General features: G+C 41.5%; 1 protein-coding gene across 1 annotated transcript in view; it reads right to left on the bottom strand.

The window, feature by feature from the left end:
* sf3b3 (splicing factor 3b, subunit 3) overlaps window positions 1-17952 on the bottom strand; it is a 72539-nt gene extending 54587 nt beyond the window's left edge. The window contains exons 1-15 of the mRNA XM_061722341.1: window positions 17856-17952; window positions 16268-16444; window positions 14128-14283; window positions 9010-9180; window positions 8517-8689; window positions 8082-8223; window positions 7299-7411; window positions 6233-6370; window positions 6018-6121; window positions 5774-5939; window positions 4534-4629; window positions 3969-4041; window positions 2238-2389; window positions 667-822; window positions 425-580 (exon numbers count right to left, since the gene is read on the bottom strand). Of these exons, the coding sequence (XP_061578325.1) occupies window positions 425-580; window positions 667-822; window positions 2238-2389; window positions 3969-4041; window positions 4534-4629; window positions 5774-5939; window positions 6018-6121; window positions 6233-6370; window positions 7299-7411; window positions 8082-8223; window positions 8517-8689; window positions 9010-9180; window positions 14128-14283; window positions 16268-16337 (1866 nt within the window). The 5' untranslated portion in view covers window positions 16338-16444; window positions 17856-17952. The remainder of the gene's footprint in view (window positions 1-424; window positions 581-666; window positions 823-2237; window positions 2390-3968; window positions 4042-4533; window positions 4630-5773; window positions 5940-6017; window positions 6122-6232; window positions 6371-7298; window positions 7412-8081; window positions 8224-8516; window positions 8690-9009; window positions 9181-14127; window positions 14284-16267; window positions 16445-17855) is intronic.
* Between the last annotated feature and the right edge of the window lie 3135 nt (window positions 17953-21087).

Here is a 21087-nt window from a genome sequence, read left to right on the forward strand (position 1 = left end):
GCATTTGTAGGAACACCAGACTAGATCAAGCTCCGCTGGAAGACGCTGAAAAAGGAAAACTACAGGGACAAGAAACAAAACGACTTCTACTGAGCTGTTGATTATCCACCGTGCTGCTGTTATTGTTGTTGTTGTTGTGGATTTGGATACAGGAAGAAGCAGCGGAAATTACGGGAATTGCGTCATGACGTTCTCCGTGCATCGCTGTTTGATCCAGATATCCCAAATGATGAATTACCATGTAAACAGGGATAACCCCGTTTGCTCACGCATGGAAACACATTATTCCCAATGTTTCAGTAACCAGAATATTGACTGCATACATACAAACATAGTGATTGACCAGGACTTGTACTGCAGCATCTCAACACGTCACACACCAGGACGACTGGTGTCTGCGTGAACCTTCAGGGCTCGTTCCTACCGAGGGGTCCAGGGAGATGATCCGGACCGTGTTGTCCACCAGTCCCACAGCCAGGAAGCGGGAGCGCTGCTCGCCGGGCGGGACGTTTGCCAGGCTCATGCACACCACGTCTGCAGACATCTCCTTCCGCTCCGTGTACTCGTTCAGCTGGCCAGACTGAAGGGAGGGGACACCACCCAAAACACATGTTTAATCACACAGTCTCGTCTGTCACAAAGACTCGTCTTATAACTCTTTCCTACCGGGTCCATCTCAAAGTAGACCAGCTCCCCTCCGGTCAGAGCGATGACCACCTGCCGCTGGTTCACGGCGCAGCGGACGATGGTTTTTTTACCCGGAGTCTTCCACTCGTTCACACGCTTGTCTGCTCGGATGTGGCGGATACCGTCGGGGTACACCTGAGGAGTTTATTTAAACCAAAAAACAAACAAAAAGAGCAGAAAAACTGAGCTGCAGAGCAAGACTGAAGCAGCAGCAGCAGCCGCAGCAGCAGGCTGATCCGTTTATTGATAACATTTACTCTCATTCAGGATCAATTCTTGAACACTTCCACATGCAGCACAAATGTAAAATGATTCCAGTGTTAAGATGCAGGACAGCAGAATCTGCTACCCATTTTCTGTGAATAATTATAACATTTTCTACCTCCACCATTCATATATAAACAGCTCACACACCAGCAGACCCCACCCACATATTACAAAGTATTTGCATTTAACTTGCAGTAAAGTTAGTTTTGTCAACGAAAATTATGACTAAAATATCATATCATCGCCCGGGTCGTACTCCTCGCCGCGTGCGGCTCCTCGCCGACTCTGCGCTCATATATTTAATACATTTATAAAGCCCATATATTTATAAAGCCTCACTTGGCCGAGCCCTAACGCTGGGGCTATGGTAGATTTAGGTTACACGCGGACATGCCGCACTGTTGACTTTTCCCTGCCGGCTCTGCTCACTCGCTAAACAGTCCCCACACAAACAGATTCCACCGGCGCTACGTTCCGCCGCACGGCGTTCCCAATGTTGTGTACGCTACTCACCGGTATGAAAAATTCATATCATAAGAAAAATAAACACCGGTATTCGGTATGAACCGGTATACCGCCCAGCACTAACGAGACGCAACTAAAATGCTGGTCATGTGACGATAACGATAATTAAATATATAATGCAATATTGTAGAGGAATAAAAACCAGACTAAAATGTAGATTACAAAATAAAGACTCTGGTAAAATGTGTCTTCATTTTCGTTGAGCAAAACGAGACAAAATGTTCTAACAAAGATCCTTAATGTCCATTTTTCAAGTAGTTTCCTCTGGTTTAGTCGCTGACAGATTTTAAGTGATTAAAGCCTTCACCAGCACCAGGAACTAGACGGGGAGGAAGGTTATGCAAGGTGACTTTCTTTTGGAAAATCACAACAGCTGGAAAATAGTGAGATTTCTGCAGAATTTAATGTACTTTCCAACTACAATTGGTCAGCAGAAATACTTTTTATTCTCATCTTGTGCCTTTGATGCACATTTACGTCTTGGTGAAGTAAGTGTTGAATCAGAAATTGCATCTATCTCCACATTTTATCAGAGAAGAGACATGACAATTCATCATTTCAACACTTTAATGGATGTCTTTTGCAATCCTGCAAGATGGTGCAGGAAACGTGACAAATGGTTGTCATGTTCATGTGAGGAGACTAAAACTAATAAAAACTAAAATGATAGCTGGACCCAAAGACTAGACTAAAACTAAAAGTGAAACAGGCTGACAGAAACAGCACTAGTATGCAGCGGTTAGGAGTATAAAACGTACCTGGACGAGGGCGTCCTCCCCCAGCAGAGAGCAGGACAGCGTGGGCGTCGTTCCCAGAAACCCTGAATCTGTCACTTCCTCTACCGTCTCCCCGATGGACAGAACCAGCGTAGCGTTGACGAAGGACACGATGATGTACGCGTCAAACTCATCTGATGAGCAGAACACAACAGTTATCATTGATGAATGTCTGGTAAAAGAAGGAGAGGATTGCAAAAATGTAAAGTACAGTAATCATTAGCCTTCTTATCTGTCCCGATGGATAGCTTTCAGATTTTTCTGCACAATTAGCTCAGTTCACATTTACAATGATTTGCAATATCTCTAAACTGTATGGGTTATATCATTTGCAGCTGAATGTTTTACAATCTTTTTTTTTCCCCATCACAATGCTTCCCCAAAAAGGAAGAACACTAAATATTGTTGAGGGGTAGAACTTCCGTTAAGACCATCTTTTTCAATGAAACAAAGTGAAGCCCAAGACTGCGTTTTAAAGTGTAGGATACGTTAGTTTGTGAAACCAGAGAACCAGAGCAAGCAGTAATGATTGCTGGAGAAAATGTGGAACTGAGGAAGCCAATCACTTCCATGTATTTTGGGATTGCAAGGTTATTGCACCCTATTGGGGGGAAATTCAAACACAAATATATTTGGAGTCAAGATTCCTGACAGGTTTGATTCTCTATATATGGGTGACATCCAATTTGAGGGGTGGAATTATAAAGATAAGAAACTGCTACAGATACTCCGCAGTGAGCAAAAAAGCTATTACAAGGAGGTGGTTAAAATCTGAATCCCCCAACTACAGATGAATGGATAGGAATAATATATGAAATATATGAAATGGAAAAGTTGCCATTCTCTCTAAAAATCGAGAAGGAGAAATGTTACCAGATGTGTCTAAGTGGACTGAGAACATAAAACCTATTAGGTCTGACTTTTGCTAACTTGACAGAAATGTGGGGTCAAAATGTGTCTTGTAATATGATATACTGACATAATCTACAGCACAATCTTTACTCATTCTGCTTTGTGTGTAATCTTCTATATGTAATATTTAAGATGAGAAGCTTTCCATGTTCCATGTAAATATTTTACAAAGAAAATTCTGGGAAGAGCCAGGAGGCAAAATGGACATTAGAAGTTCTACAAGATGTCCTGCCAATGTTATGTTCACTTACTTGAAGTGATTTTGACGCTATGTAAATCTGCATCTGTGAAATCAAGGCTTTTCCAAATAAAAGATGAACATTTTAAAAAAAAGAAACCGGAGAACTCCTTTGTCCCCAGAAACCACACAAGTAAAAATGCACCTGTGGTTTTGACCAAAAACAACTGCTCTGCCAGTTAAAAGCCACTGGAGTCCAGTGTATGCAGGTTTCTTTTCACATAACTTAGTTCAATTATGCAACTTATTAGTTTCACCAGGAAATGACCACTGTTTTGCAGTAACTATGAGTTCAGCATGCAGTAATCGTTCATTTCAACTCAGCTTATTCTGCTGTGGGCCCATAGATAAAGTGAAAGCTCTACTATTGTTCTAGATCCTTCTTTTGATGCTTTCATTTGGTCCATTTTAAAACTGCATTTAGATTGGTCAGATCTTTATCACACAAAGCAACAGGTCCGTTTCACCTGTACGGGAGCTGTTTTGAACGACAGCGATTAATCAAATCTGACTGAAGACAACTGTTTCCAGTGACAGATTTTAAGTGATTAAAGTGTTGGTACCTTCCACGTGTCTGCGGACCGTCCACACAGCGTTGGGGTTACCAGGCAGCTCAGACACGGCCATCTCCGAAACCTAAGAAAAACAAGCACAGAAGGAAACAAGGCCTTAAAATAGCAGAAGAGATTACGTTTGGGAGTTTTAGCTACAAACTATTTTCCAGTTAAACTTTAACTGCTTTTGTTCTTTTGTTAGGAATATGACTAAATCCTAATAGCTATCCAGACCGTGTTAACAGCCAGGAGCGTCCAGCATTCTGAAGGTGAATCAACACCTGCTGTCTTCAGTGTCTGATACGTGGAGAATGTTGTTTTCATACTAAAAACTACGTTTCAGACACAGTTTTAATACTCTGGCTGGCCAGCCACTCAGGGATATTATTGACCAGCCAAGTGTATTTGGCAATTTACTTCAACGATCCAGAAATAGTGAAATCTATGTATCAATTTTCATTCAATATGCACAGATTCACCCAAATCCCTAATGTCGTTCTGGCTTTTTAGAGCAAAGGTTTGATCCCCACCAGAAAAGAGCCGTTAGTTGTATGTCATTTCAGAACGCGTGTACCTCCAGTCCGTGTCGGAGAACTCGCAGAGTCGACCTGGGTCCTCGTCCGCAGGAAACGTACAGCTGAGGCGTGTCTTCGTTTGCCAAATCTGCAATCTAAGGAGCATGTAACAAAACAAACTGATGACATCAAATTAGGAATTTCAGTTTTAATCCAAAACTGTCCATCAGCACCAGGAACTAGACGGGAGGAAGGTTATGCAACCTTTTGAAAATCACAACAGCTGGAAAATAGTGAGATTTTTGCAGAATGTACTTTACAACTACAATTTTATTCTCATCTTGTGCCTTTGATGCACATTTACATCTTGGTGAAGTAAGTGTTGAATCAGAAATTGCATCTATCTCCACAATTTACCAGAGAAGAGACATGACAAACTCATCATTTCAACACTTGTCTTTTGCAATCCTGCAGGATGGTTTCATTATTCCACAGCCATGGGTGAAAGCTCTACTGTTGTTCTAGATCCTTCTTTTGATACTTTCATTTGGTCCATTTTTAAACTGCACAACAGGTCCGTTTCACCTGTACGGGAGCTGTTTAATCGAAAACTGTCCATCATATCATTTCCTTTTCACAATCAGTGCATTTACATGGGAAGTTTAATTCCTCAGAATTAAAATTAAATCCGATTTAAAATGAGTAAAAATTACCACGTAAACACCTAATTCCGAATGAAAATGGCCATTCCGAATTAAACTTAATTCTGAAGTAAGTGGCTGGTTTATTCCGATTTTAAATCCGAATAGAATAATTCTGCGACCATGTATCCACTCATTCCTCTTTAAATTAATTCCGGTCTTTCTTTCTGCTCGTTCCCTCGCCCATCTGTCTCCATGACGCTTATATTCCACTGGGCTGGTTTTCCAAACAAAGTTTCAAGATGGCAGCACGCAGTAAACGCTGGTCAAGAGCAGAGACCATTTATTTAATAAATAGAAATAATTAAAAGAAAAGAACAGATGGAAACAGGAAACATAAACATTGTGATCTTTTCAAGTTGCAGCGGCTAAGTTAGTTTTTCTTCCGGTAGTTTAACTTCCGATCCGCCCCCCTATCCAATCAGAACCTTCCCAACCCCCAGACCTGAAGAGGAATTGGAGAAAGACCATCAAACGTGTTTTCCATGTAAACCTCAATTCAGAATTACTATTTCCATGTAAACTAGAAGGAAAATAGTTTAATTCGGAATAATTAATCAAAAGTCATCCTGTAACCGTGGCCAGTGTGATTCATTACCTGGCAGGACATGATGGGGGACAGGTTCTCTTGTTCGTCCACCAGCACTAGGTTTTTGAGCGGCCGGGGCTGGAAGAAGAACGTGTCTCCTTCTTCTAACGGCATGGCAGAGGAGAACTCGGGCTCATCGTCATCGTCACCCAAGTGAGCAATTTGATAAAGATAACTGGAGGAAGCAGAGCAGCAAGAATTAAAATAATTAAAATAATAAAAAATAAAAAGAAACGGGTATTTAGAAACTTACTGGTTTCCAAACTCTGAGGCCACAAACAGGAAGCCGGTTTTGAGAACACACATGCCTGTTGCCACGGGGATAGTGTCAAAATACTTCAGTCTGATTTCTGTGACCTAAAACACCAAATAGTTAATTTGTAATATTTATTCCAACTGGAAAGTAACTTTGACACAATGAACAGACTCAGCAAAGATGAACGAGGCCTAGTTTCCAAGTGCACTCACCATTTCTTCGTCCGTTTCCAGGGTGACTTTAAAGATGTCGCCCTGCTCTGTCTGAGCCAGGAAGAAGAACATAGACTTGGTCTTGTGGGTGGCCGAGCAGACAAATATCATGCCCCGCTCCGGGTCGTCCAGGTCATTCTGGGGAATGGACAGACAAGAGGGAGGGAGAAAAAAGAAAGCAGAATGAAAATAAACAGGCATCCAGAGAACAATGATAGCTGGAAAGTAGAGTGGGTAAGTTGCACAATATCCAGGTTTCCACATTAATGGTGAAAACAACCCTGGTTCTCTTTATGTAATCGCAGCATAAATCATTCCAATTAGAAGAAACGTGACAAACGGCTGTCATGTTATGCAACTTATTAGTTTCACAAGGAAGTGACCAGTGTTTTGTAGTGACTACGAGTTCAGCATGCAGTAATCATTCATTTCAACTTACAACATTGAAGGAAAAGGACTGATGTTTTGCTAATCTGAAACTGCCAATTCATTCCACCTTATTCTGCTGTGATAGATAGATATATAGATAATAGATGAAGTGAAAGCTCTACTGTTGTTCTAGATACTTCTTTTGATCCTTTGATGGTCAGATCTTTATCACACAAAGCAACAGGTCCGTTTCCCGTCTATGGAGCTGTTTTGAACAACAACGACTAATTAAATCTGACTGAAGACAACTGTTTCCAGTGACAGATTTTAAGTGATTAAAGCCTTCACCAGCACCAGGAACTGGACGGGGAGGAAGGTTATGCAAGGTGACTTTCTTTTGAAAATCACAACAGCTGTAAAATAGTGAGATTTCTGCAGAATTGAATGTACTTTCCAACTACAATTGGTCAGCAGAAATACTTTTTATTCTCATCTTGTGCCTTTGATGCACATTTACGTCTTGGTGAAGTAAGTGTTGAATCAGAAATTGCATCTATCTCCACATTTTATCAGAGAAGAGACATAACAATTGATCATTTCAGCACTTTAGTGGATGTCTTTTGCAATCCTGCAGGATGGTGCAGGAAACGTGACGTATGGCCGTCATGTTCATGTGAGGAATATTCCTGTAACTCACCCTGCGGCGAGGGATTGGACAGCGGATGTCAGGCTGGTCTCCAAAGTTCTTGTAAGTGATGTAGTTTTCAGAGCAGATGAGAACCCCGCTGGGCCCGTCGGAACCACCAGGAACTAGACGGGAAGGAAGGTTACGCAAGGTCAGTTTCTTTTGGAAAAATCAGAGAAATAAATCACAGAAATACTTTTATTCTCATCTTGTGCCTTTGATGCACATTTACATCTCAGTGAAGTAAGTGTTGATTCAGACATTGCATCTATCTCCACATTTTATCAGAGAAGAGACATGACAAGCTCATCATATCAACAGTTTAGTGGATGTCTTTTGCAATCTTGCAGGATGGTTTCATTATTCCACAGCCGTGGTTCTGGACGAGCCCTGGAAGGCCACAAGACTCAGGAGATATGAGTTCAAAGGAAAACCCAACTTGCAAAACTCATTGCTATTTTCGTTGTTGTTGCCAAGAAACCGGTTTATCGTGGTAGTTAAGAGCAGGTTTTGATGTGGCCGACAGTAAATCTATACCCTCTTAAAGAATTCAAACCTGTTATAACCCCTGTTCAATCACAACTGTAAAAAAAATATTGATGAATGATTTGAATCTTTGTGTGTTGATACAAGGAGACAAATAAAGCATGGAGCAAGGATTGAAAACTGTTTTTCCCACTTGAATAAAGTTTGTGATAGACAATTAAAGTCTATTTATATACAAAAAAGGCCCATGACATACAGATGTGTTTTTGAATCATTTCAGCTCATGTGAGCAGGTTTTCAGGAAATTACCAGTGATGAGGAAATTGCCATGCTCTTCCAAAGCTTCACTGTACTTTCGTACCACGTGATTCAAGCCCAGATCCAGTTCATAAAAGGTGAGTGTTTGCTGCGTGTTTGCAGCAGCTTCTCCCGTCGGGTCGTTGTCAGCTTCCTGGAATCAACAAATGAACAGGGAAGAAGTTGCTACAAAGTCTGTTCATTGTTAAGTTAAAGGAACATATTACAGTTGGACCTTTTGACATAAGTCTTGAAAAACGTTATTTCTTTTAAATTCAGAATTGTTTTGAGATCAGAGATGTTAATCTTTCTCCAGTGACAGTCAGAGAAGAGACATGACAAGCTCATCACACCTACAACAGTCTGAGTTGGATGAAAGACCTGGAATCTAAAAAGCTCTTGGACAAATTCATAAAAACAGAACTGATTTGTTTCTCTTGAGCTCACCTCGTAGTCCATTTCTAGACAGGCGAACATGGGGTTTTCAAAGCCAACGTCCACTCCGACGACGTGATAGACCAGCGTGTTTGCTTTATGAGCTTCCAGTGGAGAGGAGATGGTCAGCCGTGCAGCGGCGTCTCTGTTCAGAATATACACCAGTTTCTGTTTCTCTATCGCTCCTGGAGGAGTGAAGGACAAGAACACACAAAATATGCTTTAACATTCGGAGAGATGAGCTTTTACTTCTGCCAAAAGGTTAGGTAGTCAGGCACTCCCCACGAGAGCCACTGGTTGCAAAAAAGGTGGTTAAAGTTCCATTTCCTGGAGAGCTGGAGGAAGTGTCTGTGGTGAGGGAACTCAGGCTGCTGCTGCTGCTGCTGCCCCCGCGAGCCGGTTCAGAAAAGCGTAAGAAGATGGATGGATGGATTTCAACGTTTCCCATAATAATCACGCGTGTGATTTTTTTCCTCTCCAAAATTGGAGCAGCCCTAACTCTTACCGATCATAACAGCTCTGCCTTTAGGGTCCACAGCCAGGTATTGTCCAGGGACAATTCTCCGGCAGCCGCTCTTCCCAAATGTTTCCTGGTGGATCTTCTCAAACATGTTTTTGGATGGATGATACTCCAGGATGACAATGCGGCCACTGTCACTTCCAACAACAATGTAATCTGTAAAAATGGAAAGGTACATTGTTGAAAGGTGCACTGTTAATTATCAATGTGTCAAATGCTTCAAATTTGTGAATTCAAATGAGCACAGGGAAGAGTGAGCCTTCAGCTCACGAGAAAGTAAAATCCTGGCCACACAAAGATTAGAAAGCTGCTACCATCAACTGTCCAAACGTAATAATATTACAGTTCTCACTTCTACATTCAACTTTGATGCAAAACTGTCATGACAGAATGTGTTACAGAAAAGAATTTAAAAAAATTTACATTTAAAATAGAGTTGCAACGAATCATTAAATTCCCCGTATGGGAGCCTTTTGGCATCCCTGTCAAATATAATGATGAAGGACAGAGGTTAGTGGAAAAAAACGTGACGTGTGTAGGAACTGCCATGACAGTGGAAACACATCAAGCATTTGAAGCCACATCACCCCGGTGTTTGGAACACTGGCTGCTAAACAACGGCACATCCCTGCAGGATGGATGCAGTCCACGTTAGCCGTGCCTTTACAGTTGCAGGACGGGGACAGGGACTGCAGAGAAGCCCACACTCTCCCCGGACATCCTGGTCTTTTAAAAAAATCATTTGTAATTATAAGCTCGGGTCTGCTTTGCTTTCTTTCTTTTATTCTGCTTTGATGATGAGGACATAGGCTTTATTTCACTATTCATGTTTCAAGGAAGTTGATATGCCTTCTTATGTTGCACTTTAAGTTGTTTTTCATTAAAGGAGCTTGAGGCCGGATTGTGGCAAGATTTATGAAAAAAAATCCGTATACATTTTAAGTTTTCTAGTAATAATGTCAGATGAAGCGTTCCAAACCCAAAAGAATGACCCCTCTAGTGTATCTCTCCTTTGCTTTGAACAGGCTGTGTGCTGCAAAATGTGCTGCAATTCGGTCCCGAATTTCCCGCGCTGGGCTGCGGATGTGACGTCACATGCCGCTGCATGTGCGTTCTCCCCTTTCTCCCGTGCCGGCTTCACTGTTGGCTGCAGTACCCCCAACGGCCGTCGTGGTGAAGGGTGGCGCTAGAGAGTCTCATTTCTTAAAAGGAGCCTCAAGCTCCTTTAATTATGTTAAAAGATATGTCTTGATTACTTTAAAAAGGAGCTTGAGGCCGGATTGTGGCAAGATTTATGAAAAAAATCCGTATACATTTTAAGTTTTCTAGTAATAATGTCAGATGAAGCGTTCCAAACCCAAAAGAATGAGCCCTCTAGTGCAGGGGTTCCCAACCTTTTTTGTGCCGAGGACCAGCAGAAGTATAAACAAAAAGCTCAGTTGACAATTTATGTCAATTTTAATAAACATTTTAGAAAAAAACAATGCATTTTAAAATGCAGGCTATCATTGTTTTACTAACTTTACAATGGTTTCAGGTGCATATATTTATCCACCAACAGGTGGCGACTCATTTTACGAAAATAACAGCCTATTTCAATTGCCAGACCGCTGCGACACTTTGCCAGCTGCTTTTTCCCCCAAAAGTTCGAGGAAGATGTCTTTTGCAGCGGGCAGTATTAGCTCCTCTCCAATTGTAAAGGGCTTTTTAGCTTTTGCAATCCGGTGAGCAACGAGATATGAAGCCCTCATTGCAGCGACGTTAGCTGATGTTGTGGCCTTTAAAACTTGCTTCTGCAAATCTAACTCACGTTTTTTTCCTTTCGAAAAAATCCACTGGTTTGTCTTTGAGAGAAGGATGTTTTGTATTTAAGTGTCTTTGGAGCTTGGATGGCTTCATTGGCGAGCGTTTCTCCACATAAAATACATAGTGGGTTTGGCGCCTCCAAATCGCCAATTGCAACAAATAGTACTACGTACCCCTTGGGGTTTTCAAACTGTGAGCCATAATCAGAGAGCAGCGTCTTGCTGCTGCAGGTAACTGCTGCACGGAGATGAGTGACGGACACTGGCCGATTTATGGTTCTGCGTTGCACCAACGCAGAGTTTACGGGGTAGGATACGTGGGGACGCGAACGTACGGTGCGCGTCGCACGCGTACCTACCGCCGTACCCTCGCCGTCGATTTAACGCGGAACCATAAATCAGGCTTAACGGGCGCATTTGTCAGTTTTCTTTTCGTCTTTTCAACTGAGCACACAAACACAAACTGAGGGTGCAATGCTTGCTTATGCACCATCGTAGAACCGGGCCTGGCATAATATATGTCCGTATTGGTTCAATACGGAACTTTTAATTCCCAACTCCTACCTGGAGGTGAGCCCGAGTCCTCCCCGCAGCGCTGTCTGGCACATAGAAAGATCTGGGCACAGACGCAGCAGGTCCTGTTGTCCCGCCACAAAGATTTTGCTGGCCTTAATGTTTCCTGTGTTTTATTTTGTTATTATTGATCAATTGATGTGTGTGTGTGACAGACGTGTGTATGGGGCGTTAATGAAAATACGGGACAAATCGTTCCATTTTTTTCTCAAATAAAAGGACAATTCCGTATTTTACGGGACGGGTGGCAACCTTACTTGCAAGTCTTCTTTTATTTGCCGTATCCAGGCTAAAATGCTCCCGAACATTTGAAGTTTTGTTACCCGCAGCTGCGCTGGGACGCAAAAAAAAAAAAAGGCTGCGCTGAGACTGTCTGCAGCGCGGCTCTCGACAGAGATTGTATGAGGTGAAGTGAAGTGAGATGCCTCACTCCATTGGGAAAAAAAACGTCTGGTGACAATTGCCGACAATTTTGATTATCGCTTTTTTGTCGACAACGTCGGCGAATCGGTGCAGCCCTAATTATCATCGGAACACAAGCCATTCCACGGCCCGGTAGTAACGGCTCTACGGACCGGTACCGGTCCGGGGACCGGGGGTTGGGAATCACGGCTCTAGTGTATCTCTCCTTTGCCTTGAACAGGCTGTGTGCTGCAAAATGTGCTGCAATTCGGTCCCGAATTTCCCGCGCTGGGCTGCGGATGTGACGTCACATGACGCTGCATGTGCGTTCTCCCCGTTCTCCCGTGCCGGCTTCACTGTTGGTTGCAGTACCCCCAACGGCCGTCGTGGTGAAGGGTGGCGCTAGAGAGTCTCATTTCTTAAAAAGGAGCCTCAAGCTCCTTTAAGTTGATTTTATTTATTTCAATAATTTAAAAGTGTTTTGGAAAATCGCAACAGCTGTAAAATAGTGAAATTTTTGCAGAATTGAATCCACTTTTCAACTACAATTGGTCAGCAGAAATACTTTTATTCTCATCTTGTGCCTTTGATGTACATTTACGTCTCAGTGAAGTAAGTGTTGAATCAGAAATTGCATCTATCTCCACATTTTATCAGAGAAGAGACATGACAAGCTCATCATATCAACACTTTAGTGGATGTCTTTTTCAATCCTGCAAGATGGTTTCATTATTCCACAGCCGTGGTTCTGTACGAGCCCTGAAAGGCCAAAAGACTCAGGACATAATTGTGTTTGTCTAGTTTTTTTTGCTGATCCGAAAAATGATCGGATCCATCATGACTCTGAGCAGAGAAACGATCCGAACCATAGGTTTTTTGATCCGTTGCACTCCTAATTTAACATCAAATTTGTTTGACATCAATAACGCCAACATAAATAACGTATAAGTCGGAGGGTAATGGATGAGGGACAACCCCTGCTGATCTAATCCATCATCTACATGCACTTGCTTTAGAGGCTGAGTTAACAAACAGGCGATATTAAATGTTATATGTCCACTCCACACCTGGGGCCTGTACTACGAAGCAGGATTTGGGGTTAGCGAGGTAACTTCAGGTTTAACCCTGGGTTTTCAGGACTACGACGGTGGTTCACTTCTTACCGGGGTACATCGCCATGGTAACTTATGCTGAACAGCTAACCTGCTCCGTAGCAGGTTATCTTCGAGATACAGATTGCCGGGTATAAAAGCACCGCCCACTGACCAATCAGCTCTCTTGGAAAATGGCATGCCCTTTCGAAGAGAATCCAGTGGAGCTCGGTGCGCGGATCGTGAGAGGATCCCTCCGATGATCTTCTTGTCATTTTTTTTTTCTGTTTGCTGCAAGTAATGTCAATGCTATTTCATTGTGCTTTTGTATACTGATATCATCCTAAAACAGAGAGTGATATAGAAACACTAAAGCCTTGTACTTGTTGTACTTCTAAGATATGAAAGTGAGCCTACTTACCGCTTTGAATTATGTTTTTATATTTATTTTTTATTTGCTCCCATGTGCGTTTCACTCCGCTGGGGTTGCAGCTGAAGGAATGAAGCTACAATTGTCATACACGCCATACGAATACATCTAAGCAACACATGCATTTAACAGAATAGACAACTGTAATTATAGTCAGATCTACTTATGCCCTAATGATGGGGCAGTGATGTTTATATCCCTATGAACTTACGCATTTATACAGTCAGCGATCTTTTGCCAGCTGTCTTTCCTGCATTTTGCAGCTGCAACTGTGTTGCTTTTTGCCTGTATTATATGCCTATACTCATCATATTTCCGTAAAATTATTGTTTGCTCTTCGCTACTGAAATAACACTCTCTGACAGCGGACTTCTCCATGCTTGCGATTGGTCATGCGCTGAAAACACCGCCCCTTTTATGTGCACGTGCTCATATCCAGATTGGAGAAACCTGGGTTGATATACGGAGTTGATAACCACCGTCGTGTGACCGTTTAGCGTGATTGCAATTGTCCGGGTTAGTGAATCTGGATAAGGAAAAGATATCCTGGGTATGTTGAACTTGCTTCGTAGTACAGGCCCCTGGTATCGCAGTATTTCCAGGAAAAGTGCACTCCCTTACTTCTTTCCCTCAAGACCAATAAAGTATCTATAAGGTTGTCAAATCAAATGCATGCCATGTTAAGAGTCTAGAGAGAAACCATTTTCTCTCACACACAGACTTATGCACATGCACGCGTGCTTTTCATCCCTGTAAATCTATGTTTGCAGTCACAAGCAAACATGTCACCATGGTTACGTACCTTTGGTTCCTCCTGTGAGTCTGAAAGCCATCAGGGATCTCACAATGCCAAACACTTCCACTGTGAGAAGAGTGTGCACTTTTCCTGTGTTGGCATCCGGACGCAATAATTCTAAGATCTTTCCTCTGGAAACAACAATCTCCTGCATCTTGGTTCCTGTGACAAAGAAATATGTTAAAATGTGTTATACAGTCACCTAACACTTTATTAGGTACACTTGTTCTATTACTTATTATAACCGCCAACCAGCCAGTCACATGACACTAACTCAATGTGTTTAGACACATAGACATGGTCAAGAAACCAAGTGGCAAAATGAGGAGATAAGATTAAAAGGGACTTTGAACGTGGTGAATTCCAAAAACTGCTGATCTACTGGGATTTTCATGTGCAGACATCTCAAAGGTTTGCAGAGAATAGTTCCAATAGTCCAAAAAAGGGGAAATATCCAGGAGCAGTCATCAAAATGCCTTACTGATGTCAGAGGTATGAGAAGACATATCAAACACCAACTCAAATAATCACTCATTACAACCAAGAACACCATTTCTGAACACACAACCCACTGCGCCATGACTGTCATCAGCCAAGAACAGGAAACTGAGGCTACAGTTCACATAGGCTCACCAAAACTGGATAATGCACCTCTCACTTTGTATTTCTTTGTACAATTTAAATTTTTTTTTTATCTTGTATTTTTTGCATAATTCTTGTCTGCAGAAATTGTAAATAGGTCATACTTATTCTCACTACCTCAAACTGCTGCACCTTAAAATGTTTATAATTTTTGTACATAGAAATTCCACATTTGTCTACTGTTCATTTGTTTATTGTTCACCTTATACCATAGAGAGCGAAACTACCGGAGTCAAATTCCTTGTTGGACAATGTTCGAACCTGGCCAATAAAGCTGATTCTGATTCTGATAATACAAGACTGCAAAACGTTGCAGGTAGGGGTGTAACGGGACATGCATTTGTACTGAACCTTGTAGGTACAGCTGAGCCCCGAGTTTCTTCTTCAGGGGTCCTTATTCTAGTTGTTGGGGAATCAGCCCGGGAACTGAGAGTTGTAGTCTGCCTTGCTCCTTGTTAATGGCTGTAAACCTGTTCGTAATCTTCCGGGCAATAAACTGGCTAGTGGAAGAGAAGAGCCCGTCTCCGCTTGGTCTGTGAAATGTTACAGTAGGGTGGACTACTTTTTTGAAGTGAGGAAAGATGGAGAATGAAAAGGGACTTTTGAACGGTTAGTTCACTTCCAAAAAGATGCAGATGGTTCGCTGGACAAGACTAAAGTTATTTGCATGTACTGTTGATTTGAAATGAATTACCATCGAAGTACGTGGAGTCTCAAATACCACTTGCAGCCAAACACGCGACCGATTGATCCCACTTAGAAGGGGATATTTTTTGAGCCTTTTATTTTCCTCCATATGAGGTTAGACATAATTACATGGAAAATTTAACTGACCGATGCACTTCTTGTACAATGTTTGTGATGCTTATGGTTCATTGTTTTACATTGAGCTGCTTAAAAAAACCAAGGAATCTTAAGTTAGTCTTTACAAGTGTAAAGTTGGGACTACATTGTGTTTGTATTTAAGAAGGAATGTTACATTCAGGTCAAAAGCTTTGTGGAAAGTTGAATAAACATTGGCATAAAGCAGCATATTTTCCCTTTCTCATGTTGTTAACGGTATTAGAAACATTTAAAAATATACCTAAAGGTAATTTAGAACAGCCAAAAATGTGTGAATAAATGTGCGATTAATCGCGAGTTAACTATGAACATGCGATTAATCACGATTAAAAAAATGTATCGTTTGACAGCCCTATTATCTACCACATGTATCAGAATTCAGCATTGCAAATACGTTGCCGAACGCCTAGACTTATATTTCCAAGACATATTTGACTAAAAATTAACTAAAATTACTATCCAGACTGCAACAAGTTTAAAAACCATGGAAAAGAAAAACAGTTATCATTTAAAATGTAAAGTAACGCTAATTTTATTCACAGATTTCAATGTACTATATCAAACCATGCGCATATGAAAACAAGTGGGCTTGAACGAACACACCAGACCCGATCAAGCAGCCAGGTAGGACACGAGGACGGTGCAGGATCAGGAGAGTCACCTGAGAAGTTTCCATGGATGGCGTGGGTGATGCCGGTGGCCCTCTGCAGGGTCAGGTTGTACAGAAACATGGCTCCTCTTCAGTGGCGTCGACACAATGCTGGTGTGGGGCGGCTATGAGAGCGCTGGGCCCGGCTCGCAGCTATAAACCAAGGTGACCAAACCAGTATCGCATGGGCTGAGGGAAGAAACACAGTTACGTGGGGAGATCTCACCAACGACGTGTGAAGGAGTTGGATCATACATACAGGATTTGTGCATCTATAAAATCAGTAAGATAAAACCAGGGCTCCTACACCTTTTTCAAGGTCAAATTCAAGCACTTTCAAGGGTCATTTTCAAAATCTTCAAGCACCTTATCGCTGGGGTCAAATATCTACAGGAATATGTATACTCATAATTATTTTTTCGCTTTTTAATCACAATTATGTACATTGTATCGTGCTGTAAACATCTAGTTACGTTTCATCTTACTGATTTTATTTCTCCTTGTAATAATTAAACTATACAGTCTGATCCCAATTTTGTGAAAGTTATAATTTCAAGCACTTACAGGACTGTCTCAGAAAATTAGAATATTGTGATAAAGTTCTTTATTTTCTGTAATGCAATAAAAAAAAAAGTCAGATTATGGATTCATTACAAATCAACAGAAATATTGCAAGCCTTTTATTATTTTAATATTGCTGATTATGGCTTACATTTTAAGATTAAGATTCCCAGAATATTCTAATTTTTTTAAATAGGATATTTGAGGTTTCTTAAACTGTAAGCCATGATCCGCAATATTAAAATAATAAAAGGCTTGCAATATTTCAGTTGATTTGTAATGAATCCAGAATGTATGACATTTGTAATTGCATTACAGAAAGTCACAATATTCTAATTTTCTGAGACAGTCCTGTAAACTAAAATTCAAGCAGTTTTCAGGCCTTGAAAACACAATATTGAAATTCAAGCACTTTCAAGGATTTCAAGCACCCGTAGGAACCCTGAGTGTTGTACATATACACACACACACACACATATATATATATATATATATATATATGTATTCTGTTTTTACTTTTTTCTACTCGTTTTTTATCGTGCATGTTCGAAATAAAATCTTCAAATCGAATGAATGAATGAATGAATGAATGAATGAAAGCATTTTAAGATGATGAGTTGTTATTAGTCTCACGTATGAGACATTATAATCCTCGAAAAGAAGGAATAAGCAGTGAGTTAATCTGAAAATAAACTCTTTAACATAAACTTTACCGCCTGACACTGATGTTTACATTAGCACTGGCTAGCTCCCGGTAAATAACGTTTACTTAGGTTAACAAAATCATTTCAGTCTCCGAAATCTGCTTTCTAATTTGGCTGTATGTTCGCGAACAGCTCCACGTCGTCTTTTTTAACATTATCTTGGCCTATTCTTGTCATTTTAACCTTCACCCTGGTGATTATTTCCATACAAAGCAGCACTTGTGTCTGGTGCGGTAACATCTCATCTTTATAACCTAAACATCGTCCACATCACCAGCATACCGTCAGAGTTTAGGAGCAGAGAATACGGAGGTTTGGAGAAGGAACATATTTACCTGCGTTTTAACGGGATGTGGATGATTTTGATGGATACAGTTTGATAGAAATGAGTTTCCTGGTCGACCCGGGAAACCGACGTCGGTCGCGCGTTAGGGGGGGGGGGGGGGGGGTCCTTCCACCAGCAGCTGTCGCTGGCAGAGGTGGCCGGAACACTGCCTGAAAGAAACTACAGCTGTTATAGAGCTGTATGGCCACTAGATGGCAACAGAGATGACGAAACTAACAGCTTTAACGACAGGCTTAAAAACACAAGTATGAACTGTGCAGGCTGTGATTTTGACTTGAAGGTTATATATATATATATATATATATATATATATATATATATATATATATATATATATATATATATATATATATATCATTCTTTTGGGTTTGGAACGCTTCATCTGACATTATTACTAGAAAACTTAAAATGTATACGGATTTTTTTCATAAATCTTGCCACAATCCGGCCTCAAGCTCCTTTAACATGTAAAACATGTCCCGGAAGTCAAGGTTATGGTAATCCTACTCCATACAGGACCATACTTTGGAAGAGTTGTGTTCAGACCTTTGCTGCTAATAAAGCGCTGCTGCAGAGGTGCAGAGGGAGGTGTGGCAGTGTTTGCTCACTGTGTTTAAGAAGGAATGACACCCCTTCGCTCACCAGGATGCCTACAAACCAGGGGCCGGATTCACAAAACATTCTTAAGAAAAAAAATCTTCTTAAGTGTCTTTTTTTTTTTTAAGTTCAGTCTTAAGAAGAAAAAAGAGAAGAAGTCATATTCTCCAAAAAAGTTCTAAGTATTTTCTCAACTTTCTTCTTAAGTTTCTTCTTAAGAAAAAACTTAAGAAAAAAATGGTATTCTTGAAATAAAAGTTCTCAAATTTGTTCTTGACTTTTTTCTTAACTTTAAAACAACCTTGACCTGTCTTAAAATTTCTTCTGTGAAAAGGTAATAATAATAATAATAATAGTAATAATAATAAGCCTTTAATATCACCTTTTTCAACACATTTTAGACAAGTTTAGAATAGTAGGTCATAGTTTGAGGATATACTTTGTAATTAATTACACAAAGAGCCTGTTAACTGTTTGTTAGCATGTTAGTTAGCGTGGTAGTTAATAACCTTGAAAAGTTCCTGCATCTCTTTTTCTCCTTCTCCATGTTTAGTGAGTGACTGACGGTTAAGACCCAAACTACCTGTATAAATGTTGTTTGTTGGCGCGTGCAATTACATATTTTAAGAAGTTCTTAAGTAGGAAAAATAAGAAATTCGTAAGAAATGACAGTTCTTAAGACGGTTCTTAAGAGAATATTGAGGAATTTCACTTAAGAAACTTTCTTAAGAACTTCTTAATTTTAGATCTTAAGATATTTCTTAAGGTCGTCCTTAAGAACATATTGGTGAATCCGGCCCCAGATCTGCTCAGCTTTCATGTTGTGGTCCATTGAGCAGCGTCGGCGGAGCGTGGACCTTTACACATAGTTGGGTATTTAAAAAAAACAATATTTCCCCCTCTACGTTTAGAAAAACACCATCATTTACACGAACCTGCATAAATACGCTGTTAAGGTGCTATGAGCAGCCAAGCCTGCAGGGGGCAGTGTAACGAGAAGATAAAGTCATGCTAGCCAATCGGAATCCTGGAAAAAAACATCAACAAATGACACGAGTAACTTCCAGTTACTTCCAAGATGAACGAGACTCTTTCGTTTGGAGTGACTTTTAAAGGTGACCTATTATGGCATTTAATGTATATTTTAAACAGGCCTTGAATGTCTTAAAAACAATCTAAGGCTTGTTTTTTCTACATAAATCATAAATCCAGCCTGTGGGCCCTGTCACTAGTTTTACCGCTTCTAACCTCTTTTTCTGCGCCTCATTTTTAGGGAAGGGGGGGGGGTATGATAATGAGGCTCTGTGCTGATTGGCTCCCTGAATGACGTGTAGCAGGGGAGGAGCATAAACCTCGCTCCGCCAGAGCAGCCCGAGCCTGTAAATAAATCCTAACACTGAATTTTCACAAATGGCAACTTTATTGTTAAAAAAATAAAATATGAGTTGTATATAAATAACATTTATGCACTATTTAAGCCGGATCTACCCGGCGGATGCTGAACGCTGGCCCCGGAGCCACGCCGGGCGCCCGGGAGCAGCGCTGCTAGAGCAGCGCGCATCACCGCGGCTTTAACGGGGGAATCTGACCGGTTCCGACCGGCCGGGACCGCAGGAACCGGCCTGGACTGGTAGCAGGGACTCCCGGGGACCGACCAGCGGAATTTCAGCCGGATCTACCCGGCGGATGCTGCGCGACGGGCGCCGCAACGCCACGGCGGGCGCACAGATCCGCTCCGCGGCGCATCCGCGGCGCATCACCCGTTATCGGGGATCAAACCGACAGATTTGCCTGAAAATCTCGGAGGGTGAAGCTGGTCCGACCTGGGACAGACCCCCGAGGACCCAGCTCCCAAACCACCCGGGAACCTGGATGATTTAACCCGGATCCGCTCCGCCGTGGCGCCACGTCCGACTGGCTGAAGGATGGAGCGCTCCAGCCGGGGTAGAGAGCTGGTTGTGGGCGTGGTTTCAGCAGCGGAGGCTGAACCTCTGGAAATCACGACGGGAGCAGATTCTAATCGGCTCAAAAAAAACCACGTGACACTGGAGGACTCTGTCCGGCGGGGGTCAGAGACCTTGCAGAAATTCATGGTATTTTGTCTCCCCTGTGCTGGCAGGGTGAGGGGAGACCACTTTATATATGTTAAAACAAGAAAAAACGTGTTTTTCATAATAGGTCCCCTTTAAGTGTGACGTTAGAATATAAAACAAGTAAAATACAAAAAAATATTGACGGTGGCCAAACAAATTGTAAACCCAGGTCACACTCATGACGCTGTTGACGTTTCTGTCGCATAATGTGACGTTCTGAAGCCTAAATGTCAGTTTCCGTCTGTCTACAAGCAAACGTGAAGACAGAGTTTTTGCAAATATCCACTTTGGCCGGAGTTTTCAGAAATGATCTGTTTTTGTGACATAGAGCTTCGTTTTCGTGTAAACGAACAGTCAAAACGCAGGAAAACACCACCATTTTTGCTGCGTGGAAACGGGGCCTGAGAATCCATCCAATCTGATGGACAGGTTTGTCAACACCTCTCCGCATGGATTTGGTGTTAACACTTTTTCTTTCATTGAGACTCACCTTAAATTAATTTCAATGTATCTTCTTTCTTCTCTTTTTCA

This window comes from Cololabis saira, chromosome 5, assembly GCF_033807715.1.
Source record: "Cololabis saira isolate AMF1-May2022 chromosome 5, fColSai1.1, whole genome shotgun sequence".
NCBI classification, from domain to species: Eukaryota; Metazoa; Chordata; class Actinopteri; order Beloniformes; family Belonidae; genus Cololabis; species Cololabis saira.